This window comes from Lonchura striata, chromosome 5 (genome assembly GCF_050655825.1).
Source record: "Lonchura striata isolate lonStrDom1 chromosome 5, ASM5065582v1, whole genome shotgun sequence".
NCBI classification, from domain to species: domain Eukaryota; kingdom Metazoa; phylum Chordata; class Aves; order Passeriformes; family Estrildidae; genus Lonchura; species Lonchura striata.
In genome coordinates, this window is record NC_140707.1 from 4,250,599 (window position 1) to 4,276,967 (window position 26,369).

Here is a 26,369-nt window from a genome sequence, read left to right on the forward strand (position 1 = left end):
CATCGCTGCAAACCACTCCCTTTTGCAAGGCACACGTGGACCTTGCTGGTAGCTCAGGGCTCCTGAAGGGGCTGCTGCAGTTGGCAACTGGAGCTGTTGTTGAACTTTTCACATTGCTTAACCCCCCCATCCAAATGCCATCAACTGTCTGAGGAAGGACACAAAAATATTACCCTGGAGGGGCCAAAAACTTGGAAAAGGATGAAAGAAATATTCTGATGATGACAATGACAAAAAAACACAATTTATTTTTGACAGCAAATGAGTTACACAGCCCTCCAGCCCTCCCAGACTGGCAGGCCGAGTGGGGCCGTTTCCATGGCATGAGGAGCTGGCAGCCTGCAGAGAGAAACCAGAGAGCCACGGTCAGTCACAGAAGGCTCCTGTGCCCCTGTCCCACCACGGCCTGTGCCTGGGCCAGGCTGCTGTGTGCTCAGAGCCCAAACCTCCTGACCCATTCTCCGTTTTTAGAGAAGGGCAGAGTGGTAAGCCACATTCCATCTCCTCTGCTGAAGCACAGTCCAGCAGCCTCCTCAGAAGCTTCCAGGGCGGAATGCCCGTGTGCCTGGTTTCCTGGCTCCCCGGCAGACCAGGGGTTAAACGTTGGGTGTCTCCTGGATTGTCCCCGGAAAGAGCCCATCTCTGCACCCAGCTACCTTTTTTCATTTGTAAATTAGGTCTTTCTTTCTCTTCCAGCTGTGGTTTCTCCAGCCCCGGCTGCAGCCACTGGCCATATAGAACTTTAAGAATCTTTTTCTACAAGCACAACTGACTTGATGTATATTTTACATAAGCACAAATTATTCCATAACATATATTACAATGGGGATGCGGAGATCCCCCTGCAGATCCATGGGGATGCAGAGATCCCCTGCAGATCCATGGGGATGCAGAGATCCCCCTGCAGATCCATGGGGCTGCAGAGATCCCCTGCAGATCCATGGGGCTGCAGAGATCCCCTGCAGATCCATGGGGATGCAGGGATCCCCTGCAGGTCCATGGGGATGCAGAGATCCCCTGCAGCCCCTGGAGGAGCCGGGCTGGAGCTCGGCGATGCCTGAGAGGAGCTGTGAGCCCGCGGGCAGAGGGGCCCCGCTGGAGCAGCCTGTCCTGGCAGGACTGAGCCCGTGGCACAGTGACCCACGCTGCAGCACTCGGAGGGGGCTGTGCCCAGGGGATGGACTCCGCTCCGAGAAGTTCCTGGAGAAGTCTCGGCCGGGAGAGAGCGCAGGGTGCAGCAGGGAACGACTCCTGTCCCTGAGCAGAGGGAGAAGCCCCGGGGGATGAGCTGAGCATGGCCCCATTCCCTGTCTCCTGCCCTGCCGGGGGAGGAGGTGCAGCTGGGAGCAGGGAGGCGTGGGGAAAGCTGCATTTAAGGGTCTGCACTGACTTCTCCTTCTCCTGCTCCGAGTCTTTGGAGTTTTCTGACAGAAATCTCTCCCCTGCCCCACCCACCCACAGGGCTTGCGGCAGGTTTCCCTTTTCGGGGGAAATCAAAGCGAAGCTCTGATGCGCTAACGAGGGGCAGGAGAAGTGAGCTCCTGGGCTTCCCGCAGAGGCGGAGGCACGGGAGGCGCAGGGCCGGGAAAGCCGTGGCGGGAGGCGCGGAGAAGTTTGTTTGTGTGGGCAGCTCAATCCCGGCTCGGCCCGGGCCCGTGCCGGGGCTGTTCCTCATCTCCGGCTTTCCCCTCACGCAGCCCGGGGGCGCCGAGAGCGCGGGGCGAGGCGGGGCCGTGCGCAGAGCCCGCCCCGAGCTCGCTGCCATTGGCCGCCGGTGCCGTCAGTCGCGGTTGCGGCGCGCTGATTGGTGGGAGCGGGGCGCGGCGCGGCCCCGGCGGCGGGCTGAGGGCGGCCGTGGCCGCGCAGCGCCGCCATTGGCCGAGCGGCTGCGCGGGCCCGGCAGCGGCGGCAGCGGCCGGAGCGCGGTGAGGCGGCGGCGGCGGAGCTCGGAGGCGGCCCCGGCGCAGGTGGGAGCCGCGCTGGGCTCTGCGGGGGCTCGGGGCCGGCTGCGGGCGGAGGGGGCGGCAGGGGGCTCCGGCGGCTCGCCGGTGCCGTGTCCGGCCCGTGCCGGCCCCGGGCCGAGGGCGCTGCGGGAGCGGCTGCCCGCGGTCTCCTTCCCGCCGGGGCCGGGCAGGAGCCGCTGCCGGAGCAGCGCTGGCTCGGCCCGGCTGCTGTGGGTAGGACAGAGGGGCTGCCCCGCGGCCGGGAGCGGGCGGGGAAATTCCCGTCGCCGGAGGTTCGTGTGCCCGGGGGAGAGCGAGGAGTCCTGTCAAAGTGACTTTATTGCCGAGCAGGGGCAGAGGCCGTGGGGCATTTGCCGTGCGCTCTCTGCCATGGCTGTAGCCCGCAGCCTCCTTTTTATCCTCATTTTCCCGGCCGCATCTCCCTCTGCCTTTGCCCACCGGCTGAGTTCCTTGGAAGGTTCCGACTTCCCGATGCGCCTGGAGCCTGTCCTCGTTAATGTGCACCCTCCTTTTGTAGAACAGCCGATATTCATGGCTCTGTTAAGTCTTTGTTCTTCTCCTCGAAGTTCGGGAATGTGGCGGGACTTTGAGCAGCTGTCTGGGTCAATTTGTAACATTTATTGGAACTGATGGTTTCTCCTGTTACTTCCTTCTCTACAAGTGCCCGGCCCTATCTCCAGGCAGATTCACTCCTTGACTCTGTTTTGTTCTTCCCGGGTCCTCTTTTGTTTTGGGATTATTCTCGGTGCCCTCATTCCCTGTCCTTTTGTAGCCCTTTGTGGATCAGGAGGCCTGGCTGCCACCTGCATGCCCTGGCTCAGCTGCTGGATGAGCTGCACTGCCAAGGTGTGGAGCATGGTAAAAAGATGAGAGTTGCTGCAGCACAGAAGAGGAGAAGCAGCATTCGTTTGACCCCTGGTGTGCCAGGGAGCCACGAAACTGTGTCCTATATCCATCCTTTCCATGTTTGACCAATACATAAACTGCTCTCCTATTTCCTTTGTTAGCTTTTTCACCACTTTTCCCTTGTCATCTCTTTACCAGCAGCAGTTTGAGTCATTTAGTTTTCCACAAACTCCTGTTTTTTCTGCTCACAGATAATCTGATCCCATCCCCTGGTGAAATGTTGTGTTTCTCATTTCAGTGGATTGGTCAGCAGGAAGGTCAGGAGCTGGAGCTGTCTGGTTGGTTCTTATTCGGAGGACAGCTTGTAATCTAATGATGCCATTGAAATGATAAATGGGTTCTCTGACTCCTGATATGAATTGGTGTGGGTTCTCAGGGGCTGATCCATGGTGTTGTAGGATTTGTTTTGGTGGCCATTCATCTTTTCCCCATTTTTGGGTGCTCCCTTCAGCTGGGGCTCCATCAATTGACCGCTTTTTTCTAATTACATCATCAAATACTTGAATTCCAACTGATTTCCCTGAACTTGTTCTAGGAAAAGCCCCAGTGCTGTGATACACCCTGTACAGCACAGACAGTGACAGCAGATGTTGGAGTGGGCAGAGGGATGATCCCCCCCATATTTTAGTGAAGTTTTCACAACATTCTCCATTTGCTGTTTCCCTTTGCAGCTTCAGCCATTTCTGTTGCAGAGTCAGAGATCCTCAGCATGGGCTCTGCCTTCAGCTGTGCAGATTCCATCTGTGCAAGCAGGCAGAGCTTGGGGTGAGGGGCAGAGGGAATCAGCCAATTCCTGCCCCAGGCAAGAAGAGCCAGGTACATTGTCCCCACTTTGCCCCAGCAGTCTTAATTTGCATGTCTAAAGCTCCTGTCCAGGCTACCTGTTTAAACATTAAGGGCTCACTTTAAATCTCTTCTAGTCATGCAGCCTAAAAGTGAACTTCGAGAAACCCAGATCAAAATTTTGGTGTATTTTACTGCTATGCAAAAACATAGACAAAAAATCCCAAGGTGATTCAGTTTTTTTCTACTTCCCCTCGGAAGAAAAACTCATTCTCACATTCTTTACCCAAACCTAACCAGCTACATAGAAGTATGAGTAATAAAAAAATACTCTAATGCTCTAAACTTTGCATTGAAACTTCAGGAAAAAGGAAAACTTCACTAATCTTTTTAGTGTTAAAGGCATTCCTTGATTCTTGCCAGGATATGCAACAAAAATCTTTCCATTCCCACATCGCCCAGGTGTGCAGAGAAAATAGTTCCATTACATGTGGGTTTTACTCGATTTTCCCCAAATTTGTGCAGTCTGAAGCAATCTAAATCCACTGGTTTAATATTCTGTAGTTTCAAGTTGTGCAGTTTTATTATTTGGTTTCCAGTTGGACCCGGATTCCTTTGCTTGTGCTGTTAATGAGGTGGGAAGTGCTGGATTTCCTTCTCAGCCTTTTGCAGACCAGGTGTCTGCAGCCCTGCCGGGGGCAGTGTCTGGGGTAGGTGTTGGTTGCTGTTTGCTGCTGGGGTTGATGTTTTGCTGCTGGTCGTTGTCTTTGTGGGTATCTTTTGGGCCATTCCCAGTGTGTTGAGATGTTAAACTCATCTCCACTGAGTGGTGTAACATCCCTTAACAAAACCTTTAACATTTCTTTCCCTAAGGCCAAGGCAAAGCAAGCCTGAGTAGAGAAATCAAAGGTTAACAATGTTCAAGTCTATGAGCTGGTCTATTTTCCATGGATGCACTGGCAGGCAGGGCAGTGTGTGAGTGTGAGTGAGAGCCAGAGTGGAATTGTCCCGGTGTCTCCCCAGCAGCTGTGGCAGTGCAGGCCCAGCGAGCACTGAAGCTGCAGCAGTGGCAGCAAGGGCTGGCCCCGGGGGCTGGAGCTGCCCAGGGAGGGTGGCCAGGCCGAGGATTTCAGCAGAGGAGGTGTGGGCAGGCCCAGGGCCTTGCCCCGCTGTGGAGCCCTGGCTGCTGCTGCGCTGCCTTCAGTGCAGGCTCAGGGGGCCTCCCATCCTCCTGCTGCAGGCGGGAAGTGCAAATCTCCGGGGCTGCAGAGACCTGGAGCCCAGGCTGAGGGGTCCCCCCGTGTTCAGCTGTGCTGGCGGCTGTTTCTGGCCTCGGGGCCCCTTGGCATGGGCCACGCCACTTGGCCACCAGTGGTGCTGCTTTGCACTCCTTAGGCAGAGCCCATGTCCTGCTTGGATGTTGGCAACAGCAAAGTGCCAAGGCAGGCTCTGTGCCAGCCCAGCTTCCTGTGGGAGAGATTGCACCAGAGACAGGATTCTGGCCACAGACTGCTTTAAATGTGCATCCCTTATCTCCACCCTGCACTAGGTGGAGAATTCCCAGGGTAAGGAATTCCCGAGATCAATTCCAAGGGAAATAATTGAATATCTGCTCTGGCTCTTCTTCTTGCCCAATCCAGTGGCAAAAGCCGTACCCATGGCATCTTGGTTTCTATCCCCAGCTTCCAAAGGTGTTTCTTTCTTTCTTTCCCCATTCATTCTTTGTACCCAGCCTGAGCTCTGGGGGTGCCAGGGGTATGGAGGTCCCATTGTATTCCTAAAGCTGCCATAACTCCCTGGAGGATCTTTCCTTTGAAATTAGTTCTGCTCTCTGAGTCTGTTGCTTCCACAATCCCTTTTGTTGGAATTATGTCTTTTAGAAATACCTTAATAAGTGATCCAGTGGTTGCCCAGCAATCAGAATTGCTTTTTGCCCCCCTGTTATGTGAGATGGTGTCACCAGAAGATATTGAAGCCTTCCTGCTCAGGACATTTCAGTGCCAGGCTCTTACAAGCACACACAGCTGTGCCGGTTGAGCTGACCATGGGGGTAACCTGCGCTTTGTCTGATTCCCTTTCCTCAATAACAGCGTGTCTTGGAACTCTTTTCCCTTCTGCTGCCCTTGAAGAGCCATCCACAAAGACATTTTCTGCCTCAGGCCAGGCAATGTCTCCTGAATCTCCCCCAGGCTGGGTCTGGAGCTGTGTCACTTGAATGCAGTGCTGGGTTTCTTCCCAGCCCCTCTGTGGGCTGTTCAAACAGGAGGCTGGGTTAAACCCTTCCCCTGTCCTCAGTTCTGAACCCTCCTGTGCCACTGAACAAGTTTCACACTGTAATAACCGAGCACTGCTCATCCATTGCGAGGCTCTTTTGGTTACCAAAGCTTGAACTTGATGGCAGACTGGAACAGTCGGAGATCCTGTTGTCATCAGGTTTTGGGCCTTGGTTCCCGTTGAAGCTGTGGCTGCACAATTTTGCAGGCAATGAGGCCACTCTGGCCACTGGGTGAAACATTTTGGCCCAAGGATTCCTTTGGCATGGCCCTGTTGAACATTCACCTACAATTCCAATTTCTTTTCTGAGTCTGGAAGAGCCAGAGCTGAGGCATCAATAGTTTTGGTTGTTCATTTTCTCAAGTTTTGCTCACTTTCTCCTGTCCATACCACAGCATGGAGGCTGTCTGGGGTTAAAAAGTCCTACAATGTTCTGGCTGGAACATAGAATCCTCAATCCACGTTGTGTATTTGTGTTTTAATTCTCAGAATTGTTGCAGCTCGTTTTGGTCTTTTCCTTATTTTAGTTTACTTCTTTACATCTGAAATTGCCTAGACTCTCTCTGGGTCAATCCTTCAGTCAAATTATGTCCCATATATTTAACCTTTTTCTCCACCATTTGCAATTTTTTTTCAAATACTCAAGATATGACTTTTAGCCAGAAAATTCAGCCATTTCAGAGGGGCTTTGTCTAGCACTTGTTCTTGTCCTCCTCATTGGAGCCATCTGATTCCTTGAGTGCAGGATAGGAGTGCTGTAGGGAGACATCCCTGGCTCCAAAAGCCCTGCCTTTAGCAGGGCTCCATACCAGGCTGTGAGCCCTTCCTTCCCTCCCCTGGAGCAGGGTGTTGCTTTTAGACACCACTTGTCCTGGTTGCTTCCAAGTAATTTGGAGAGACTTCATATCAAATTTTCCCTTTGGGTCTGCCCACACCTCTGGGTTCACTTTGATTTATTGAAAAATTATGGATATTGATCTAGTACCGATATCCAACTGTGACGGGCAAAAACTCTCTAACAGTTTAAAGTTAGAAAGTGTGTGTTTATTCAATGCCGGGCATCGTGCGGGATCGCTCCCAAATACACACCGCACCTTGCAGGTGATTACAGCGTCTTTTTATCCATACAAGTACTGAATACACAAAATACAAATACATATTCATATTTTTGGTACATCCCATTCCCCGCTTCGTATGCTAATCACTCCAAAAGCTATTAAGCATGCGTAGTTTGTCCCTTGAAATGGGTCGGTGGTCCCTTTCATGGGTCGGGGTCCCAAAATGAGGAAGTAAATGAAGTCTTCCTCCTTCTGACCTTTCTACCTTTTCAATGCAAATATGACAAATGAACTCTTGGTAGAACTCCCATTCCTTGTCTTCAATTGGTTTCAGAATAGAGGAGGCCCACAATTGTCTTATGTTCCTAAAAGCTATTTGTCAGTTTCTATATTCTTCATTATTAAAACCAGCTAGCTAAACATTGTGCTGACAAGCAATCAATTATTAGTTAACTACTAACTCCTAACTTCATCAAGTCTACTCATTTATTATTATTATTTTAATTAATGCTAGTAAAGATTATTTCTAACTAAAACCTTAGCTCCTTTAAAATCTCTAAATTCCTTAAAGTTTACATTTCAACTTCAGCATAGGCCTTGCCAGACATTTGACACAAAGGTACAGCAGCAATAGCCTCTGTATCACCTTTTACAATATTACAATGCCACCATCAAATTCCTTCCTAGTTAATTACAATCAGAGTAGGAAGAAAAAGAATTTAGTTTATTTCAAACCTATCCCCCACAGCTCCTAATAATGATTGAACAAATGACACCAGCTCAGCTTTCCCATTTATTCCCTTAATAATGAAAACATTCCTTTACAATTTTCCCCCTTTAGGTGTAATATTCAGAGTGGATGGAGAGGCCCCTGTGTCCATCAGGAGAGGCCTCCTCTGGATGCAGACCCAGCCTGAATGTTCTCCAGGGCTCCAGTGTGGTGGGTCCCCGGTGGGATGGGAGCTCAGAGAGCCCTGCCAATCCATGTCCATGCAGGGGTGGACTTGCTCCTGCTGAGGGTGCTGCTGTCTGTGCTTGCAGTGTCCTTGTGGGCTGCAGCTGGAGCCCTGACTCCTTCCCAGGGGCTGTTTGGGTGGGCTCTGCCCTGGCCAGGAGGGCAATGCCTCTGCCAGGTGCTTGTGGCCGACCCCGTCATGCCCTGGGTGCTGGGGCCCCCTTGGGCCCTGGGGTTGATCCCTCAGGGCTGTGGGAACTCTGCCATGGCCTTTGCCTTCAGCTTGGCCTTTTGCTCATCCCTTCTTGCCTTCAGCTACTGTGCCCTTGTGCCCAAGTGCTGCAGGGCTTCTTGTGCCACTGCTGCAGCCCCGGTCACTGCCTGTGGGTGCTCATCCTCTGAGAGCTGCTGAGCTTTCTGCAAAACCTTTCCTTTCTGCAGGGACCCAAACCAAATCCTGAACAGCAAATCCTGATCCTTCCTGTGCACTCTGCATTTCCCAGCTGTTCCTTTGTGTTCCCCGTTGTGCTCAGGGTCCCTGCCCAGCCCGTGCGGCAGAGCCGGTGCCTGTCCTGCCGCAGTGTCCAAAGGCGGCCCCCCCGGCGGGCAGGGCCGGCAGCTCCCCGGGGCCGGGCAGCGGCCGGGGCGTCCCGCAGCCTCCTGGGGGCCGGGGGCCACTGCCGGCCCTGCCCGGGGCTGGTGGGGTCAGGCAGCGCCCGGCGCTGAGCCCCGGCTGCCCCACAGCCCCGGCCCGGCCCCGCAGCTCCCCACAGGCCCCAGCCCGTGCTCCCGGTGCCGCACCTCTGCGCCCGGTGCTGCCGCTGCCAGCGCAGAGAAACCCCTGCCATCCTGACCTCCTGCTTTTCCTGTCTGGGCAACTGGGAATTCAAAATATTAGCTGGCAAATTGTGAGGTTAAGACTCTGTGGAAAAGCATCCCAATCCAGAGTATTTTTCTCTTCCTCCTTTTTTCCGTCATCCTTTTTCTTACCACACAGATTCCTCCTGCTGCTTCTTGCCTGAACCATATTGCTGCACACTCCCCTTCACCTGATTCCTTCCCAGGACACGAACACCATCCATCCCCTGTTGTCTAAATGCCTTCTCCACTTTCCTTGTTGCCTCCCTGGGTGTCCATGTCCTTAATTACCTCTGGGGGAATGTGCAAACTACCTCAACATTCTCCCAAGGGACCCTTCAGAGACATTTTGGGATCATCATCCCTTTGGCCAGGCCCCCTTCCTGGCTTTCCCTTTTCTCCCCTCCATGGGTGCCCTGCCATGTTCACTCCCCGAGGATCCCAGGGCACTCACTGATGAGATTTTCAGTGCTCTCTCCCTGCTGACTCTTCACAGACCCCCTGATGTGTCACTCGTCTGTCTCCTGGTCACTCCCGGGTCCCCAATCAATCCCCGGTGCCGCCACCAGCCAAGGGAGCCGATCACCCAAAGTGGGTGAGGCACCTTCAGCTGCACTCCCTGCCCGCCCCGGAGGGTGGAAGGAATTTGGGATGTGCCCCAGGGTGTGCAGAAAAACTGACATCACCAGAGGATTCTGTCCACAGAGCAGAGAGACGAATCTTATAAAATAATTTATTTCCTGAAAATGGGAAAGAGTAGGGGACCGTCCTCATGGGATCTCTCCAATTGTTTGAGGACACAGCTTCCTTTTCATCCTAATTCTCCTGGCCACATCTCCCTCTGCTTTCCCCATTGGCTGAAGTACTTGGGAGGTACAGACTTCCCAATCCACCTATTACATACCCACCTTTATATACTCCATGCTTTCATATAGCAAACGATATTCATGGCTCTGTTAAGTCTTGTTCTTCTGGAAGTTCATGAATAGAGCAGAACCTTGGCTGAGCAGCAGTCTGTGTCATCAATGAGTAAAATTTTCTGAAACCGATGTCTTCTCCTGTCACTTCCTAACATAAAAGTTCTTTGGCCCTATCTCCGAGCAGATTCAGAGCGCCTGTTTGTAAAGACACTTTCCTGTGGTTCCTTCCATGGGGTCCCCCGTTTGTGGGACATCCCCCCTGGAGCAGGGTGTCCCCTCTGTGCTGCAGCCCCAGGGCTCGGGCCGAGCTCAGCCAATCAGAGCCCGCGGCGCTGATGACTCACCAGTTGCCAGGCAGACTCGCAGCTCCCCGCGTTCCCCACCTGGACCCACCTGCGCCCCCCCTCGGCCCCATGGCCCCGCGAGGGGAATTTGGGGAGGTGGGAGTGGGGCAGCGCCAAGGCCGGGCCCCCCCGCGCTGTCCTGGCGGGAGCGGCTGCAGTGGGGACCGAGTGCGGGCGGGAGCGGCCGAGAGCCCAGCGCTGCCCCAGCCCGACCTGCCCCAGCTCCATCCCTGCCCCTGCGCTGGGATGCTGTGGGGCTGGGGGGAAGAGGGAGCCGGCAGTGGGTGCTGGGCCTGGGGGCAGGAGGAGAAGGGAAGGAGAAGCAGGCTTGAGGAACAAAATGGTCAAAGGATGCAAGTGGCAGGAGAGGGTGGGATTGTGCAGGAGAAGGAGGAATAGCAGGAGGAAGAGGAGTGTGAGGAAGAGCAGAGACACAGGAGGAGGAGGAGGAGGAGCAGAAAGAGGAAGCAGCAGAAGGTTCCACCCCTCCCTGTGTCTGCAGCCTCCCCCCAGCCCCAGGAGCGCTGCTCCCCCCACAAGCAGCAGGTGACTGTGGAGGGGGATCCACAATTTTCACGGGGTGAATCTTCTTGTTTCTGAGCTTTCTTGGGCTAAATGTTGGTGCTTTGGTTTTATGTGGCAGCTGAATCTTCCTGTTTTGGAGGAGGTTTTTGCTGACTTGTGATGTTTGGGGAGTTTTTGATCTGTGTCTTGAAGTTTGTGGGATTTTTGGGCTGAATCTTGGTGTTTTGGAGGTTCTTAGAGACACAAGATTCCCAATGACTTCCTGGGATGAACTTGGGCAAGGAGGAACCTCCAGTCCAAGGTGCTCTTCTCTTGTTTTTTCCCCAAACCAGGAGTTTTCATTTCCAGGCCGTGGCTGGATGGAGGAGGAGGAAAAGTCCCGGAGATGCTGCAGGAGGAGGAGCTGCAAACCCAGCCCAGGGAGCTGCGGGGAGGAAAGAGCCCCCCTGAGCCAGGAAGGCGGGCAGAGATCCAGCCAGAGCTCGGAGCTGGTGGAGAAACCTCATGACAGGGAGAAGCCCCACAAGTGCTTGGAATGTGGGAAGGGTTTCAGCCGGAGCTCCCACCTGATCCAGCACCAGAGGATCCACACTGGGGAGAGGCCCTATGAGTGTCCCCAGTGTGGGAAGAGGTTTCGGACCAGCTCTGCTGTCCTCATACATGAGAGGATTCACACAGAGGAGAGGCCCTTCCACTGCCCCGACTGCGGGAAGGCCTTCAAGCACAACTCCAATCTCACTGTGCACTGGCGCATCCACACCGGGGAGAGGCCCTACGAGTGTGGGAAGTGTGGGAAGGGCTTCTCACAGAGATCAGCCTTGATCAAACACCAATGGAGGCACCACTAAGGGAAGCCCTGTGAGTGCCCCGAGTGAGGAAAGAGCTTTGAGTGAGGGAAGAGGGTCAGGGAAGAGCTTGGTGCACTGTTGCAGCTCCATTCCCCATGGGAGGATCCGGGCTGGATGATCCCCAGTGACCCCCGTTGGGCAGAGCCCTGGTGCCCCCGTATGGGGAATAAAACAGAGAGAAAAGCAATGGAGCTGATAAAGGGGCCTGATATCTGAGGCCTGACTGAGCAGAAACTGTGGGAGACACAGACACAGTTTAAGTCTCCCTGGGCAAGAAGAGGGGACAGTGGGGGCTGGCAGGGGTGTGACAGAGGGGATGAGGGGGTGACAAAGGGACAGAGGGGACAGCAGAGCCCTCCAGGGAGGGGACAAAGGGGACCCTGGGAGGGCACTGGTGCCACCGCAGGAGGCCACAAGTGCCAGCAGGTCTGTGACACCACCCCTGTCTCCTCCCCAGGTGTCCCCATATCAGCTGGAGTCACTGGTGAATGTGGTGGCCACCCTGGGTGAGGTGGCAGCCACCGTGACCAGGTTACAGAGGGACGAGCAGCAGCTCATGTCCCCAGAGTCCCTGCACGGGAACCTGAGGAATTTCACCTGGAGTCTTGGTGAGACCCTGGAGCAGGGCGGTGTAACCTCCCTGGGCCACCGTGGTGTCCCCTCCCTGGGCCAGGCCCTGGCCGTGCTTGTGGCCACCCCAGGGGCCACCTGGGCCGATGTGAGAGCTGCGGCCTGGGCCTGGCAGGAGTTGGTGGTCAGGCTCGAGGACAGCCGGGCCCTGCTGGCCTGGGATGCCACCGAGCTCCGCGACGCTCGCTGGGACGCGGCCATCGCTGCCATCTGGGCCGGGGACCTGCAGAACGTGGCCACCCGCAGGAGGACAGCTGGGAGCAGCCTGGTGGCCACATCCCAGCAGCTGAAGGTGGCCCTGGGCAGGGAAAAGAGGGCCTCGGCAGGGCCATGCACAAGGCCCAGGTGGCTGCGGCCACCAACGAGGCCGTGGGAGAGGCCGTGGTGGCCAGCAGCCAAGCCATGGTGGCCACCAGAAGGGGACATTGGGCACAGGTGGCCCTGGGGCCGCTGGAGCACTTGGTGGAAGAGTGTGAAGGAGGCAGGTGGTTCCCCGAGGAGCTGCAGCGCCAGCTCGGGGACATCGAGGCCATCCTGGAGGGGACAAAGAAGGTGTCCCCCAATGTCCCTGAGGCCTTGGTGGCCAAAGTGGCCGAGTTTGAGCAGCCGTGGGATGCCAGTGCCTGCCTGGGCAAGGATCACCTGCTGGGGACACTTGGGGACATCCACGACCTCCTCTTGAGTCCCTGTGGTGCTCCGGCGGCCCCGGTGGCCCCAGCAGGCGCGCCCTGGCCCAGCGGTGCCAAAAAGCCGTGGAGGATCTCCCCAGGCTGCTGCAGCGATGGCACCGCTCTGATGGCATCAGGGACAGTGACATCCTGGTAGACAGCGCTGGCGTCACCAGTCCCCTCCTCGCGCGGGATTTGAGACCAATTCGGAGAATTTTCTGGGAATTTTCATGGGCATTGTCCCACATGCTGATGGGAGTTTCTGGGATGACATTACCAGCCTCACCTGGGGACATTCTGAGAGCACTCAGAAGGCTTTTGCATTCCCCTGTTGACTTTTGCATTTTTCTGCTTTTTCTGTTTGGTTTGGCATTTCTCTGTTGCCTTTTGCAGGTTCCTATTGACCCCCAGCATTTTGCTCAGGTGCTCATACTGATATTGATTATTGATAATTCCTTGCAGCTGCTCGCTGGCACAATAAAATCTCAGAGTTTGCATGGACAAGTCCAAGGCAGTGTGAGCTTTCTGCCAGGATTTGGGAATCCTTTACGAATCCAATTCTCACATCCCTGGGCTCCCCCGGTCCCGGCGCTGTTCCCGGGGGTCCCGCGGCTCTGGGGGGTCAAAGGGGAGGGGGCAGAACCCCCGTGATGGGTGGGGGGCACAAAGGGGGTCCGGGCCCGGTGCTCAGGGGGGTCGGGGGCACTGAAGGGGTGCGGGTGCGGTTGTTGGGGGGTCCCGGTGCTCGGTGAGGGGGGGTCAGTGCTCAGCAGCGGGGGCTGTCCAGGGACCCCCCCGGCCCCCCCAAATCCCAGCCGAGTGTGAAAAACAAAGTTCACTAAGGGATTACTAAACAAAGTTTAATCAGGGATAAAAAAGGGTTTTGGGGCTGGCCAAAGAACTCGCCCTCAACTTAACCCTTCGTTCTCCGGATCCGGTTCCACTGCAGGGCCACGAACACACTCCTGAGTTTTGACATTATTCAAACACTCCCGGGAGGTTTGGGTGTCCCAGGAACTCGTGTTTGGGTCTCACCTCTGACTTGTCTGCAGGACATTCTGTAGATTAAGTCGATGTTTTTGATTTCTTCTCATGGTTCCACCCTGTTGTTTCAGACCCCCTGATAAATTCATAAATTCTTCTGAGCTTTGTGTCACTGGTATCACCTGGTGAGGCTGGTCCACAGATGTGAGAAACACCGAATTGTTTTACACCTGAGTCAGTCACACAAAAGCATTTTAACATTACATAGTCTCTATTCCAGTATTTATTATTGATCTATTTAATGTTTATCTATTTTTAATATATTAAGGCCTATGATATAATATCTGTTTATTACTCTAGCAGTAAATTTGTTATTCGCTGCACACATAAACAGATCGATTTTATTGTACCAGCGAGCAGCTGCAAGGAATTATCAGTAATCAATATCAATATCAAGTACCACAGCAAAATCCTCGTGCTCAATAACAACGTGCAGAAGGCAATACAGAATTTCAAAAGCTGATTATTCTATTGTCATTTATAACCCGGCTCTGCTGCAAGGCACCGAGGGGCTCATTCAGCCCCTGACCCACCGCCACCCCCATCAGTGTCCCCAGAGCGTCCTCAGAATGTCCCCAAGTGTCCCCAGTGACGTCACCCCAGGAATTCCCATCAGCATTTGGGACAATTGCAATGAAAATTCCCAGAAAATTCCCCGAATTCATCTCAAATCCAGTGTGGTTTGGGGAGGGGGGAGAAGTGACAGCAGCGATGTCCCTGATGATGTCACCGTCCCCGACAACGTCACAGCCGTGACATCGCTGTCCCTGCAGCAGCCTCAGGATGTCCTCTGTGAAAAATGCATATTTTATGATTGGCTTTTGCAAGTATTAAATTGAATAGGATTTATATTATGTTACATTGATTAGTAGTGCTGTATTAACATTTTAATGGTAGGGTAAATGTAGATTTGTGGTTAAAATGGAGCTTTTGTGGTTAAAATAGAAACTCTGTGAGTGGGAAGAAAGGAATGAGGTACTTGCACTGGGACGGCAGCCGCAGGACACCGAAATCTTCCAGAGAAAAAGAATTTACAGCTTATTGTAAATGCAGGCGAGCCAGGGGGAAGAAATGACGATGCCTGACTCCAGCTCAGAAGGATGAATGGTTTCTTTATTAGAACTATACTAATATAGATTAATATACTGTTTAAAGGAGACACTAAAACTACAAACTGCTTTTTCTAACTCCCAAATCTAACTCCTCACAACTCGTGACCCTCTCTGAGATTCCAGCCCCAGGTGGGTGGGATTGGCCCCAGGCTCAAACGATCCTCACCAGAACCCAACCCAGCAACCACCCCACAACAATTTGGGTAACAAATTGGTAAACAATTCTCCAAACACGTTCCACATACTAAAACAAGGAGCAGAAACAGAAATTGTTTTCTCTTTCGTTTCCCTCTGTGCTCCTCTGTGGAAAATGCTGGGAGGCAGAGCAATGTGCTGCCACAAGCGCTCCCTGATTAAAGGAAATTCACTCTCCGTGCCCCGCTCAGCCCTGCGGGCGCCGCGGGATTGAGAAGAGGCTGCCACTGCTCCGGGCTCTGTGGCTGGACAGGATTGATGCATCATGCATGAGATCGATGAATATGCAACAGGCTGCTGCTTTTAGGGTTATTCCTTGTTCAAGGCGTGGCTTTGGCAGCTCAGTGCCCGAACCATCCGGACGTCCGTAATCCCTCGCTTTTTATTGTCTTGTCACTGTCCTGACCTCATTGTCCACATTGTTATTGCTCTGATTTTATCGCTGGTTTTTAATAACTGTTTTATTACTAATAAACTTTTACAATTTTAAAAACCAACTGACTGGTGTTTTCCACAGTGCCCAAAAACATCCGGATGTCCAAAATTCTTCACTTTTTATTGTCTTGTCATCGTCCTGACCCTCATTGTCCAGATTCTTATTGCTCCGATTTCATTGCTATTTTTATAACTATTTTGTTACTAATTAACTTTTTGAATTAGTAAATTTTTAAATTTCAAAAACCAGCGAGTGGTGCTTTTCACAGTGCCCAAGAACTCCTGGATGTCCAAAATTCATTTTTTATCATCTTGTGGTGTTCTCATCCTCATTGTCCACATTTTTATTACTCTGATTTTATTTACTTTTTTTTTTTTACTCACTATTTTATTACTAATAAACTTTTAAAATTTAAAAAACAACTGATTGTTATTTTCCACAGTGCCCAAAAACTCCTGGATGTCTGAAATTCTTAATTTTTTATTGTCTCATGGTGCCTGACCCTCGCTATCCACATTTTATTACTCTGATTTTATTTTTAAATTTTATTTTATTTTATTTCTTATTATTTTATTTTTATTTTTATATGTCTTAATAATTGTTTTATTACTAAGAAACTTTTAAAATTTCAGAAACAACTGATCTGTGTTTTCACAGTGCCCAAAAGCTCCTGGATGTCCAAAATTCTTCATTTTTTATCATCTCGTGGTGCTTTGACCCTCATTGTCCAAATTTTTATTACTCCTCTTTATTGCTATTTTTATAACTATTCTATTACTAATTAACTTGTTTGAATCAGTAATTTTTAAAATATTTTAAAGAACCAGACTGGCATTTTTCACGGTGCCCAAAAACATCCGGGCATCCGAAATTATTTTCTTTTTATCGCCTTGTGGTGGTCTAAATGTCATTGTCCAGATTTTGATAACTCTGATTTTATTTTGTATTTTAATTTTATTATTTTTATTATTTTAATTTTTTATTTTATATTTTTAATAACTATTTTATTATTAATAAACTTTTAACATTTCAAGAACAACTGATCGGTGTTTTCACAGTGCCCAAGAACTCCTGGGTGTCCAAAATTCTTCATTTTTTTATCATCTTGTGGTGTCCTGACTCTCATTGTCCACATTTTTATTGCTCCGATTTCATCGCTATTATAATTATTATTTCATTACTAATTAACTTGTTTAGTTATTTATTACTAACTAACTTGTGTAATAATTAGTTTATTATTAATTAACTTGTGTAATTAGTGATTAGTTTGTGATTTTATAGACCCGTGATCGGCGCTTTCAGAGCTCGCGGCGAGCGGGAAACGTTACACGGGAACGAGCTTTAGATCGATTCCTGTGTGATACTGATCAATAATCAATAATTAATAACTAATGCTGGATCGATTCCTGTGTGATACTGATCAATAATCAATAACTAAAGCTGGATCGATTCCTGTGTGACATTGCTCAATAATCAATAATTAATAACTAATACTGGAACTATTAATTTGTGATATTGATTAATTAATAATAAATAATTGACATTGGATTGATTCCTCTGTAGCATTGATTAATAATAAATAATAATGAAGAGTGGATAAAAGTTTCTGTAATATCGAGTGATTAATAATTAATAATTACTAATATCTAATAATATAGATTGATTCCTTTGTGATATTGATTAATAATTTATAATTTATATTGGATTATTTTATTTTTAACATTGATTAACACTATTGGATTTGTTACTTTGTAATATTAATAATAATTAATAATATAGGATTGATTTCCTTGTAATATTGATTAATAATAAATAACTAATAACATAGGATTAATTTATGTGTAATATTGATTCTTAATAATCAATAATTAATAATTAATTTTGGATAGATTTCTTTGTAATATTGATTAATTAATCCTTAATAATTAATAATAGATCAACTTATTTTTAGTGTTGATTAATTAATAATCAATAGTTGATATCGGATAAATTTATTTGTAATGGTTAATAATTAATAATCAATTATCAATAATCAATAATCAATAAATAATATTGGATTGATTTCTTTGTAATATTGTGAAAAATGCCGATTGAATGATGCACTGCTATTGATTATTGATAACTCCCTGCTATTGATTATTGATAACACCCTGCTATTGATTATTGATAATCTGCTATCGATTATTGATAACTCACTGCTATTGATTATTGATAACTCACTGCTATTGATTATTGATAATCTGCTATTATTGATAACTCCCTGCTATTGATCATTGATAACTCCCTGCTATTGATTATTGATAATCTGCTATTGATTATTGACAACTCACTGCTATTGATTATTGATAATCTGCTATTGATTTTTTATAACTCACTGCTATTGATTATTGATAATCCACTATTGATTATTGATAACTCACTATTGATTATTGATAACTCCCTACTATTGATCATTGCTAACTCTCTGCTATTGATTTGGATGTGTGGAGATGAAGGAATAATGGGAATGGAAATCTCCTTTTTTTTCCTTTTTCCCCCCATTTTTTTCTCCTTTTTTTGCCCCTCTCTCTCCCGTGACAAAAGCGAAGATTTGCTGAAAAATCGATAAAATGGGAAACAGAACTTTTTAAAAATTGCTTTTTAAAAAAAATCCAGTGAACAATTGGAGCTGGGTAATTGGTTCTCTAATGACTTTAAATTCGTGCTTTGGGTTTTTTAATCAATGCTTTAAAAAAGAACCTTAAAATCCAAACTGGAACAAACTCCTCCAGTGCCACCAACCCCACCGGTGTCCCCAATGTCCCCAGACTCCCCAAATGTCCCCAAACCTCCCCAAATGTCCCCAAACTCTCCAAATATCCCCAAATATCCCCAAACCTCCCCAAATGTCCCCAAACTCCCCAAATGTCTCCAAACATCCCCAGATGTCCGCAGATGTCCCCAAACCTCCCCAGACCTCCCCAAATGTCCACCAGGCCCATCCCTGCCATGTTCTCCACGCTGGGCCTGGTGGCACCTGTGGGGATATTGGGGACGCGTCACCGACACCCCCGGGTGGCACCGACACCCCCGGGTGGCACCGAGCCCATCCTGGTGGCACCGGCCACCCCCCGATGTCCCCAGCTCTGCTCCTGATGTCCCTTAGGAGATCCCAGTCCTGTCCCCAGTGTCCCAAACCCCATCCCCGGTGTCCCCAACCCCGTCCCAGCTGTCCCCAGCCGTATCCCAGCTGTCCCCAACCCCATTCCTGATGTCCCCAACCCTGTCCCCAGTGTCCCCAGGCATCTCTGCTGTCCCAAGACCCTCCAAACCCCATTCCCGATGTCCCCAGCTGTCCCCAACCCCACTCTTGATGTACCCAACTCCGTCCTGGTGTCCCCAACTCTATCTTCAATGTCCCAAACCCCATCCCAGGTGTCCCCAGCTCCAGTCCTGGTGTCCCAAGACCATCCACACCCCATCCCTGATGTCCCCAGGTGTCCCCAACCCCATCCCTGATGTTCTCAAGTGTCCCAAACTCCGTTCCTGATGTCCCCAGCTGTGGCCAAACCCTGTCCCTGATGTCCCCAGGTTTCCCAAGCTCCATCCCTGATGTCCCCAGTTGTCCCCAAACCCCATCCCTGATGTCCCCATGTGTCCCTCACCCGCCACCGCCACAGTGACCCGGTGTGGCATGTCCCAGCCGGGCCCCAGGGTGGTCACCAAGGTGTCCCCCTCAGTGTCCCCCTCAGCGTCCCCCAAGCGTGGCCTGGGGTGTCCGTGGGCGTGGTGCTCCCAGCGGATCTCCACGTCCAGCAGGAAGAAGCCGACGGCGTCGCAGCGCAGCTCGGCCGGGAGCCCCGGGGACAGCTGGGACGGCAGCAGGGACACCTGGGGAGGGGCTGGGACACGGGACAGTGAGCTGGGGATACTGGGAGTTACTGGGGGAAACTGGGAGGGACTGGGAGGGACTGGGACATACTGGGAGCCCCGGCCCCGCCCATTCCCGGCACTGACCAATCAGGCACAGCCGCAGCACCTGCTGCACCTGCCCTGGGGCGTGCTCACGGAGCAGACGAAGGCGCCGTCGTCCGACACCGAGAGCGGCGGCAGCTGCAGCGACACCTCCCTGGCGCCCCCCGGCGGCTGGGAGGACCGAGGAAACGTTCAGCCTCAATGGTGCCCCCTAGCAGCTGGGAGGATCATGGCCGTTCTGTGCCCAAAAACCCCCAGAACCGCCCCCCCAAAAAAAACCCAAAATGCTCCCAAAACCCACAAAAATCACCTGCTAAACCCTCCCAGAAACACACAAAAAAAGTCCCCAGAAATCACCCACAAAACTCCCCCAAAAAAACCCAAAAAATGCCCCCAAAACCCCCAAAAATCACTCACTGAACCCCCCCAGGACCTCCCAAAAAACCCCAAAAAATGCTCCCAAAACCTTCCAAAAAACCAATGCCCACAGCGCCCCCTAGCGGCCAGGAGGATCGAGGCTGTTCCCGTGCCAGTGGGGCCCCCTGGTGGCCGGGAGGACCAAAACCACCCACTGCCAGTGGCGCCCCCTAGCGGCTGGGAGGAGCAAAGCAGTTCCATGCCTGCAGTGCCCCCTGGTGGCCGGGAGGACCAAGGCTGTCCATTGGCGCCTCCCAGTGGCCAGGAGGACTGAGGCCACCCACTCCCAGCAGCGCCCCCTGGCAGCCGGGTGGACCTGACACCCCCCTGCTCGGTGGCGCCCCCCGCTGTCCCCGCAGGGCTCCGCAGCCCCTCCCCTCACCTGCGCGGTGCCGGGGGGGCTCCCCTGGCCCCCCAGGAACAGCAGCACCCCCGGCGCGGCCTCGCTGCGGCGGGCGGCAGCCGAGTCAAAGGCCAGCAGGCGCCGCGTGGCGCCGTGGCGGTGCCGCAGCCACTGCAGCGTGAAGGGCTCGGCCGGGGGCGCGAAGGCGCAGTGCAGCCGCCCCGGCGCCCCCAGCAGCGCCCGCGTCTGCGGCGTCTGCGTGGACACTAACAGGGACACTGAGGAGTGGGACAGGGTGTCAGGGGTGTGGGGACATCGGGGACAACGGGGGGACATTTGGGATGTGGGGACATCAGGGATGTGGGGGGACACTGGGGACATCGGGGACAATGTGGATGTGGGGGGACATCAGGGATGTGGGAACATCAGGGACATCAGGGATGTGGGGACAACGGAGAGACACTCGGGACATGGGGACAGTGCGGGGGCATAGGAGACATTGGGGGACATGGGGACAATGTGGGGACATTGGAGACATTGAGATATTTGGGCCAATGGGGAGGGGACACTGGGGACATCAGAGACATCGGGGATAATGGGTGGACACTGAGGACATGGGGACAATGCAGGAGCATAAGGGACAATAGGGGGACATCAGGGATGTGGAGGCATTTGGGGGGACATCAGGGATAACGGGTGGACATTGGGGACATCAGAGACATCGGGGACATTGGGGACATCGGGACAGTAGGGGGACACTGGGGACAATGGGGATGTGGGGTGTCCTGGTTTGTAAGATAAGCATGTATTCTATTGCCATCTGTTGGAGGTTGGGCAGTTTTCTTATCTCTTCCAAGAACAATGTCTCCCTCCGGAGAGATATCTTCTGTTCATGGACCATTGAATAACTCACTGCATGACTGATAAAGTTACATCATCCCATTGTGAGATGCTCCACCCAGAGGGAGGAGCCAAGCATTCCTACCTGCATAAAATCAGCACTTTTTGAGACACTGGCAGCCACTTCGCTGGATTCCCCGAGGAGCAGCTTCTTCTCTGCTGGATTCCCAGAGGAAGACCAGGCCCAACTACTACCAGACCTTCAGAGAAAGCTCCACCCTTCTAGAGATCACCGCTTCAGCAGCATTTCATCAGCCACTCCAGGAGGAGCAACCACCATTTTAACTGGACTATTACCAACACCCTGACTCCTCAGGGTGTCAGGTTTCTGACTCTATCACTAGTTTTGTTTGTACTAACTGCATTTTTTTAAATTTAGTTTTTTTCCTAGTAAAGAACTGTTATTCCCATTCCCATATCTTTGCTTGAGAGCCTTTTAATTTTGAAATTGTGGTAATTTGGAGGGAGGGGGGGTTTACATTTTCCATTTCACAGGAGGGTCTTGCCTTCCTACACAGACTCCTGTCTTTTCAAACCAAGACATTGCATCAGCCCGTTCAGGGAAAACGGCTAAAGATGTCTCTAGAACTTCACTGCTGCTTTTGTAACTCTTGGTATACCACCTGAAGTAAAGGCAATGGCCCAGCTTATACTTCCTGCTGAGTTGCTACCTTTTTTGCCTTTGGGGAATTATGCACAAAACAGGTATTCCTCATTCCTCAAAAGGCCAATCTGTCACTGAATGGGCTCATGGCTCCCTCAAGCGTCTCCTGGTACAATAGAAAGGGGGGGCCAGAGAGGACAACCCTTCGGAGAGACTGCAGAAAGCCTTTTATGTGTTCAACTTCTTGAAATGATCTTTGACGGACCCCAACCCCTGATTGTTTGACATTTTAATTGTAATTCACAATTGCAACAAAAGGAAAAATCCCTTGCCTTAGTGAAGGATCCAGGATCTGGTAAGGTATTGGGGCTTTATCCTTAGGTCACCTGGTGTCACCACTGAGTCAGGAACAAGAGTCAGGCGACACATAAAGTCTAACTCTCTCCAGGAGACTAATACTAATTTTTTTAGGAACCCATTTCTTTTTATACACTGCTCCAACACCGGTAGACCTGACTGGTCCTTTAATCAACACACCTCACATGATTGGCTAATTAAGGAAACACCCTTTAGTAAACATAAGAAAACAACTGTTCAAAACACCAGCTGCAAGATTGCTTTAATTCTTTCTCTCAGCCTTCTCAAAACTCCCCAGAACAATTCCTAGGAAAGTTTACCTGGCTTTCTCTCTGACCAGGTTGGGGTAGAGGTTTTGCTTGCATGTCCACAGAGAATGGTTCCAAGTGGATTCCAGCAAACAATGTGAAGGCGTTTTGAGATTCTTTGACTGCATCACTTGAAGATTCACCTTGAACATCAACATTGGAGGAGAACCCTTGTGAACAGGACCTTGCCACCACATCAGCACCTGTTTAACCTCTAACAGACTTATGCCCTTGGGGAAATGGTTATGATTACCCAGTGGTATCAGGGCTTACAGGGCTAGATCAGCTTCTGGGGGATTGGAGACTTGGTGGATGGATAAGAAATTTAGTTTAAATAGGCTTATATGTATTAGGACTATATTTTGTATTGTTATGCTTATTCCTTGTATTTTATATTGTGTGAAAAAATTAATTGACAAATCACTTAAGAATATATTTTTGTTTGAACAGATAGGGGGAGGTATGGGGAATAAAACAGAGAGTACAGTGGAACTGATAAAGGGGCCTGATATCTTCTTCTTCTTCTGCCTGATTGAGCAGAAACCATGGGAGAGACAGACACAGAGAAAGTCTCCCTGGGCAAGAAGTGACCAACAAACATATTGGGAGACATAGTGATAAAATAATGTTACCAGGTGATGTGATGTCACAAAGAAGTGTAACTAATGGGAAATTGTTACCAAAAACAGAGCCCTATATAAGCACCATACAAGTGAAACTCTATATAAACACCTGATACATTCAATAAAATTGGCTTCTGATCCCAACTCAGATGCCCCCGACTCTCCATCATTGATAACCCCTGGTCTGGGTGATCCCTGTTGGGTGGGGGGAAGGTGTTGGAGAGATTTCTTTCCCTTCTCCTGCTGTGATTCGGATGGTAATAAATTCCCTCCCTGTGCCCGGGCTGGGACTGTTTTGCCAGTGCTGGTGCTCGGGGCGGGATCTCTCCCGATCCTTTTCCTACTCCCGCCTTCCCTCAGCCAATCAGAGACAGCGCGGCTGATGACTCACCAGTTGCTGGGCAGACCCGCAGCGACCAGCGGTCCCGGCCGGACCCGCCCGCCACGGCCCAAATCCTCCCAAATCCTCCCCAAATCCTCCCCAATCCTCCGCAAATCCTCCCAAATCCTCCCAAATCCTCCCCAAACCCTCCCCAAATCCTCCCAAATCCTCCCAAATCCTCCCCAAATCCTCCCAAATCCTCCCAAATCCTCCCAAATCCTCCCCAAACCCTCCCCAAATCCTCCCAAATCCTCCCAAATCCTCCCCAAATCCTCCCCAATCCTCCCAAATCCTCCCAAATCCTCCCGAATCCTCCCAAATCCTCCCCAAATCCTCCCCGAATCCTCCCCAAATCCTCCCCAAATCCTCCCCAAATCCTCCCGAATCCTCCCCAAATCCTCCCCAAATCCTCCCCAATCCTCCCAAATCCTCCCCAATCCTCCCAAATCCTCCCAAATCCTCCCGAATCCTCCCCAAATCCTCCCCAAATCCTCCCAAATCCTCCCGAATCCTCCCTGCCCCATCACAGGGGGTCCTGTGCAAGGCCACGGGGAGCGGCTGCGGCCGCCGCTGGCTCAGGAGCTCTGTGGGCAGGAAAGGGGGTGACACTGGGACCGGGGGTGCTCGCAGGGCTTCCCTTAATGGTGCCTCCTTCGGTGTTGGGTCAAGCGAGAGCTTCTGGAGAATCTCTCCCCACACACAGGACACTCACCGGGCCTCTCCCCGGTGTGGATGTGCCTGTGGGTGACGAGGCTGGAGCTGTGCTTGAAGCCCTTCCCGCACTCAGGGCAGCAGAAGGGCCTCTCCTGTGTGTGAATCCACTGATGCACGGAAGCATGGACAGACGGCTCCTCAACTAATTAAAGCTGGAAAGAAGGGTATTTTATTGCAGTGCTGGACATACATGGAATCATTTCCAAGTACATATGCGAGGAGTTGCAGACTCCTGCTTTCTATTTATACAGGAAAGGTTTTACATATCCAAGCTGTTTCTAAGGACACATAATACATAATCATTACCTGCCCGCTTTGTATTATAATCAGCTGAATATCCATTACGGCTGTGCAATCGTGTTTCCTTAACTGGGTCTTTGGGATTTTGAAATAAGGGAGTGGGTGTAAGGGAGGAAGAAAGCTGTCTTCCTCAAGGTAAACTCTTCACCCATGGCCAGTTTGCAGGACTTTTTGATCTGCTGGTCACGGTAGCGTCTCCTAACTGCTGATTATTCTTAAGGCAAGATATTTCTATGGTCTCTGCTCCTTCACAATTCCTACATCTATCCCTGTCACTCCTAGCTTTACTTTTCTAATATATTTGCTACTCTTTAACTAAGGCATGTGATTTTTGCTAGCAACTTGGCTTCTTAACTAATTTTAAAATCTTAACTAAAATATGTAATCTTCTACTATCTCAGTTATATTCCCAGATGTCCCCTTGACTCATCCACAGTTTTCATTTATCCTAAATACTTTTCCAGCTGACCCCTTGGCTCATTACGATGAGATTGGAGCTTCTCAGAAACCACTTCCTACACTTGGGACACTCATAGGGCCTCTCCCTGGTGTGAATCTTGTGATGCTGATGAACTTGGAGATCCACCCAAAGCCCTTCCCACACTCCCCACACTTGTAGGGCTGATTGATTCCCCATCTGGATCACCTGGTGCCAGATCAGGTCTGATCTCCGGAGCTCCAGCTGAAGCCCTTCCCACATTCCAAGCGCTTGTGGAGCTTCTGACCGCCATGAGTCATCTCCACCATCTCTGAGTGCCAAATGGATCTCTGGCTGCCTTCTAGGCACAGAGGGGCTCTTACCTCCTCACAACTCCCAGGGCTGGGTTTGCAGCCCCTCCTTGTGTGGGATCTCCAGGGCTTTTCCTCTCCATTGGGTTCCCATGCTGTGGAGCTGCTCAAAACAGCCTCAAAACAGAGGTTCTGAGCAGCGATTTGTCCTCCCAGGTCTCTGTCTGCAGCTCAGTGCCTGGGGTAAGGAAAGAAAAGAAGAGGAAGGAATGTGGAAGGAAGAAGGATAGAATGAGAAGAGGAAGGAGGGTGGACAAGGAGAGGATGGGATTTGCCTCCATGCCAGAGGGAAGGGGAAGGAGATCCCACCAATTCATCCCTGGCAGGACAGCGTTGGCAGCAGCGCTGTCCTGCAGCCAGGGGCAATGGTGGCCTGATAGGTGGAGCAGAGGAGAGGGGGAAAGGGGCAGTGACTTCCTCCTCACCTGCCTCAGTGTTCCATGCTATCTTCCTTTTCCTCACAGCCTCCACCAGCTCCACCTGCACAAAGGTTGGGATGGACAAATCCTGGCTTGGGGGAAAAACAAAGGGTGAGCACCTTGGTCCTGCTGCCCAAGTCCAGCTCGAGAAGTCACCACCCTGTTCACAGTTGGATGGGCCCAGACTCTGCTCATCTCCAGAGTCCCCCACTCCTCCAGGCTGCTGGGATCCCCCAGCTCCAGGATTGGCCATTGCTGCTCTCCCCACTCCGATGCCAATTGGAACCCCAAAACCAATGTCCCCCCCAAACTGTTACCACTGCCCCAGCCAGTACAGAGATTGCTACAGGAACCCTTCACAAGTCTCCAAAGGGGCATCTGCGTCTCACCTTTGGTGCAATGCAAGATCCAAATATCCCTTTCCCTGCAAAAAAAAACTCCCAGAGACCCCCCAATGGATTTGGGGTGAGCTCCCCCTCCCCACTTACCTGCAGGATCTGGGGGAGTAAATGCTGCCCTGACCAGGGGAGCTGCAGACTCGGCAGAAGGGCAGGCAAACCGTGTGGATCTGCTGCGGTTCCTCCTCTTCCTCCTCCTGTTCCTGTTCCTTCTTTTCCCTAACCTCCTCCTCATCTCTCTCTCCTCTTCCTATTGCTCCTCTCCCTGACCACCCCAGATCCCCCTTTCCTACCCACCTCTCCCCCATGGCTGCAGCACCAGCGTTTGGGTAGAGGGAACC

At 51.2% G+C, this 26,369-nt stretch overlaps 2 protein-coding genes and 1 pseudogene across 2 annotated transcripts; 2 read left to right on the forward strand and 1 right to left on the reverse strand.

The window, feature by feature from the left end:
* The first annotated feature begins 1,883 nt into the window (after nt 1-1,883).
* Nucleotides 1,884-11,809, forward strand: LOC146767146 (uncharacterized). Its single transcript, XM_085581138.1, has 2 exons — nt 1,884-1,967; nt 10,920-11,809. Exon 2 carries the CDS (start codon nt 10,947-10,949, stop codon nt 11,433-11,435), a length of 489 nt encoding a protein of 162 aa, XP_085437264.1. The 5' UTR covers nt 1,884-1,967; nt 10,920-10,946; the 3' UTR covers nt 11,436-11,809.
* On the forward strand, nt 11,809-17,066 carry LOC146767147 (uncharacterized; annotated as a pseudogene).
* Nucleotides 14,714-26,336, reverse strand: LOC146767148 (tapasin-like). The gene is made up of 7 exons (XM_085582342.1): nt 26,326-26,336; nt 25,637-25,722; nt 20,274-20,512; nt 19,568-19,645; nt 19,165-19,369; nt 18,477-18,536; nt 14,714-14,790 (listed from the first exon to the last, which is right to left on the reverse strand). The coding sequence occupies exons 1-7, from the start codon at nt 26,334-26,336 to the stop codon at nt 14,714-14,716; spliced, it is 756 nt and encodes a 251-aa protein (XP_085438468.1).
* Between the last annotated feature and the right edge of the window lie 33 nt (nt 26,337-26,369).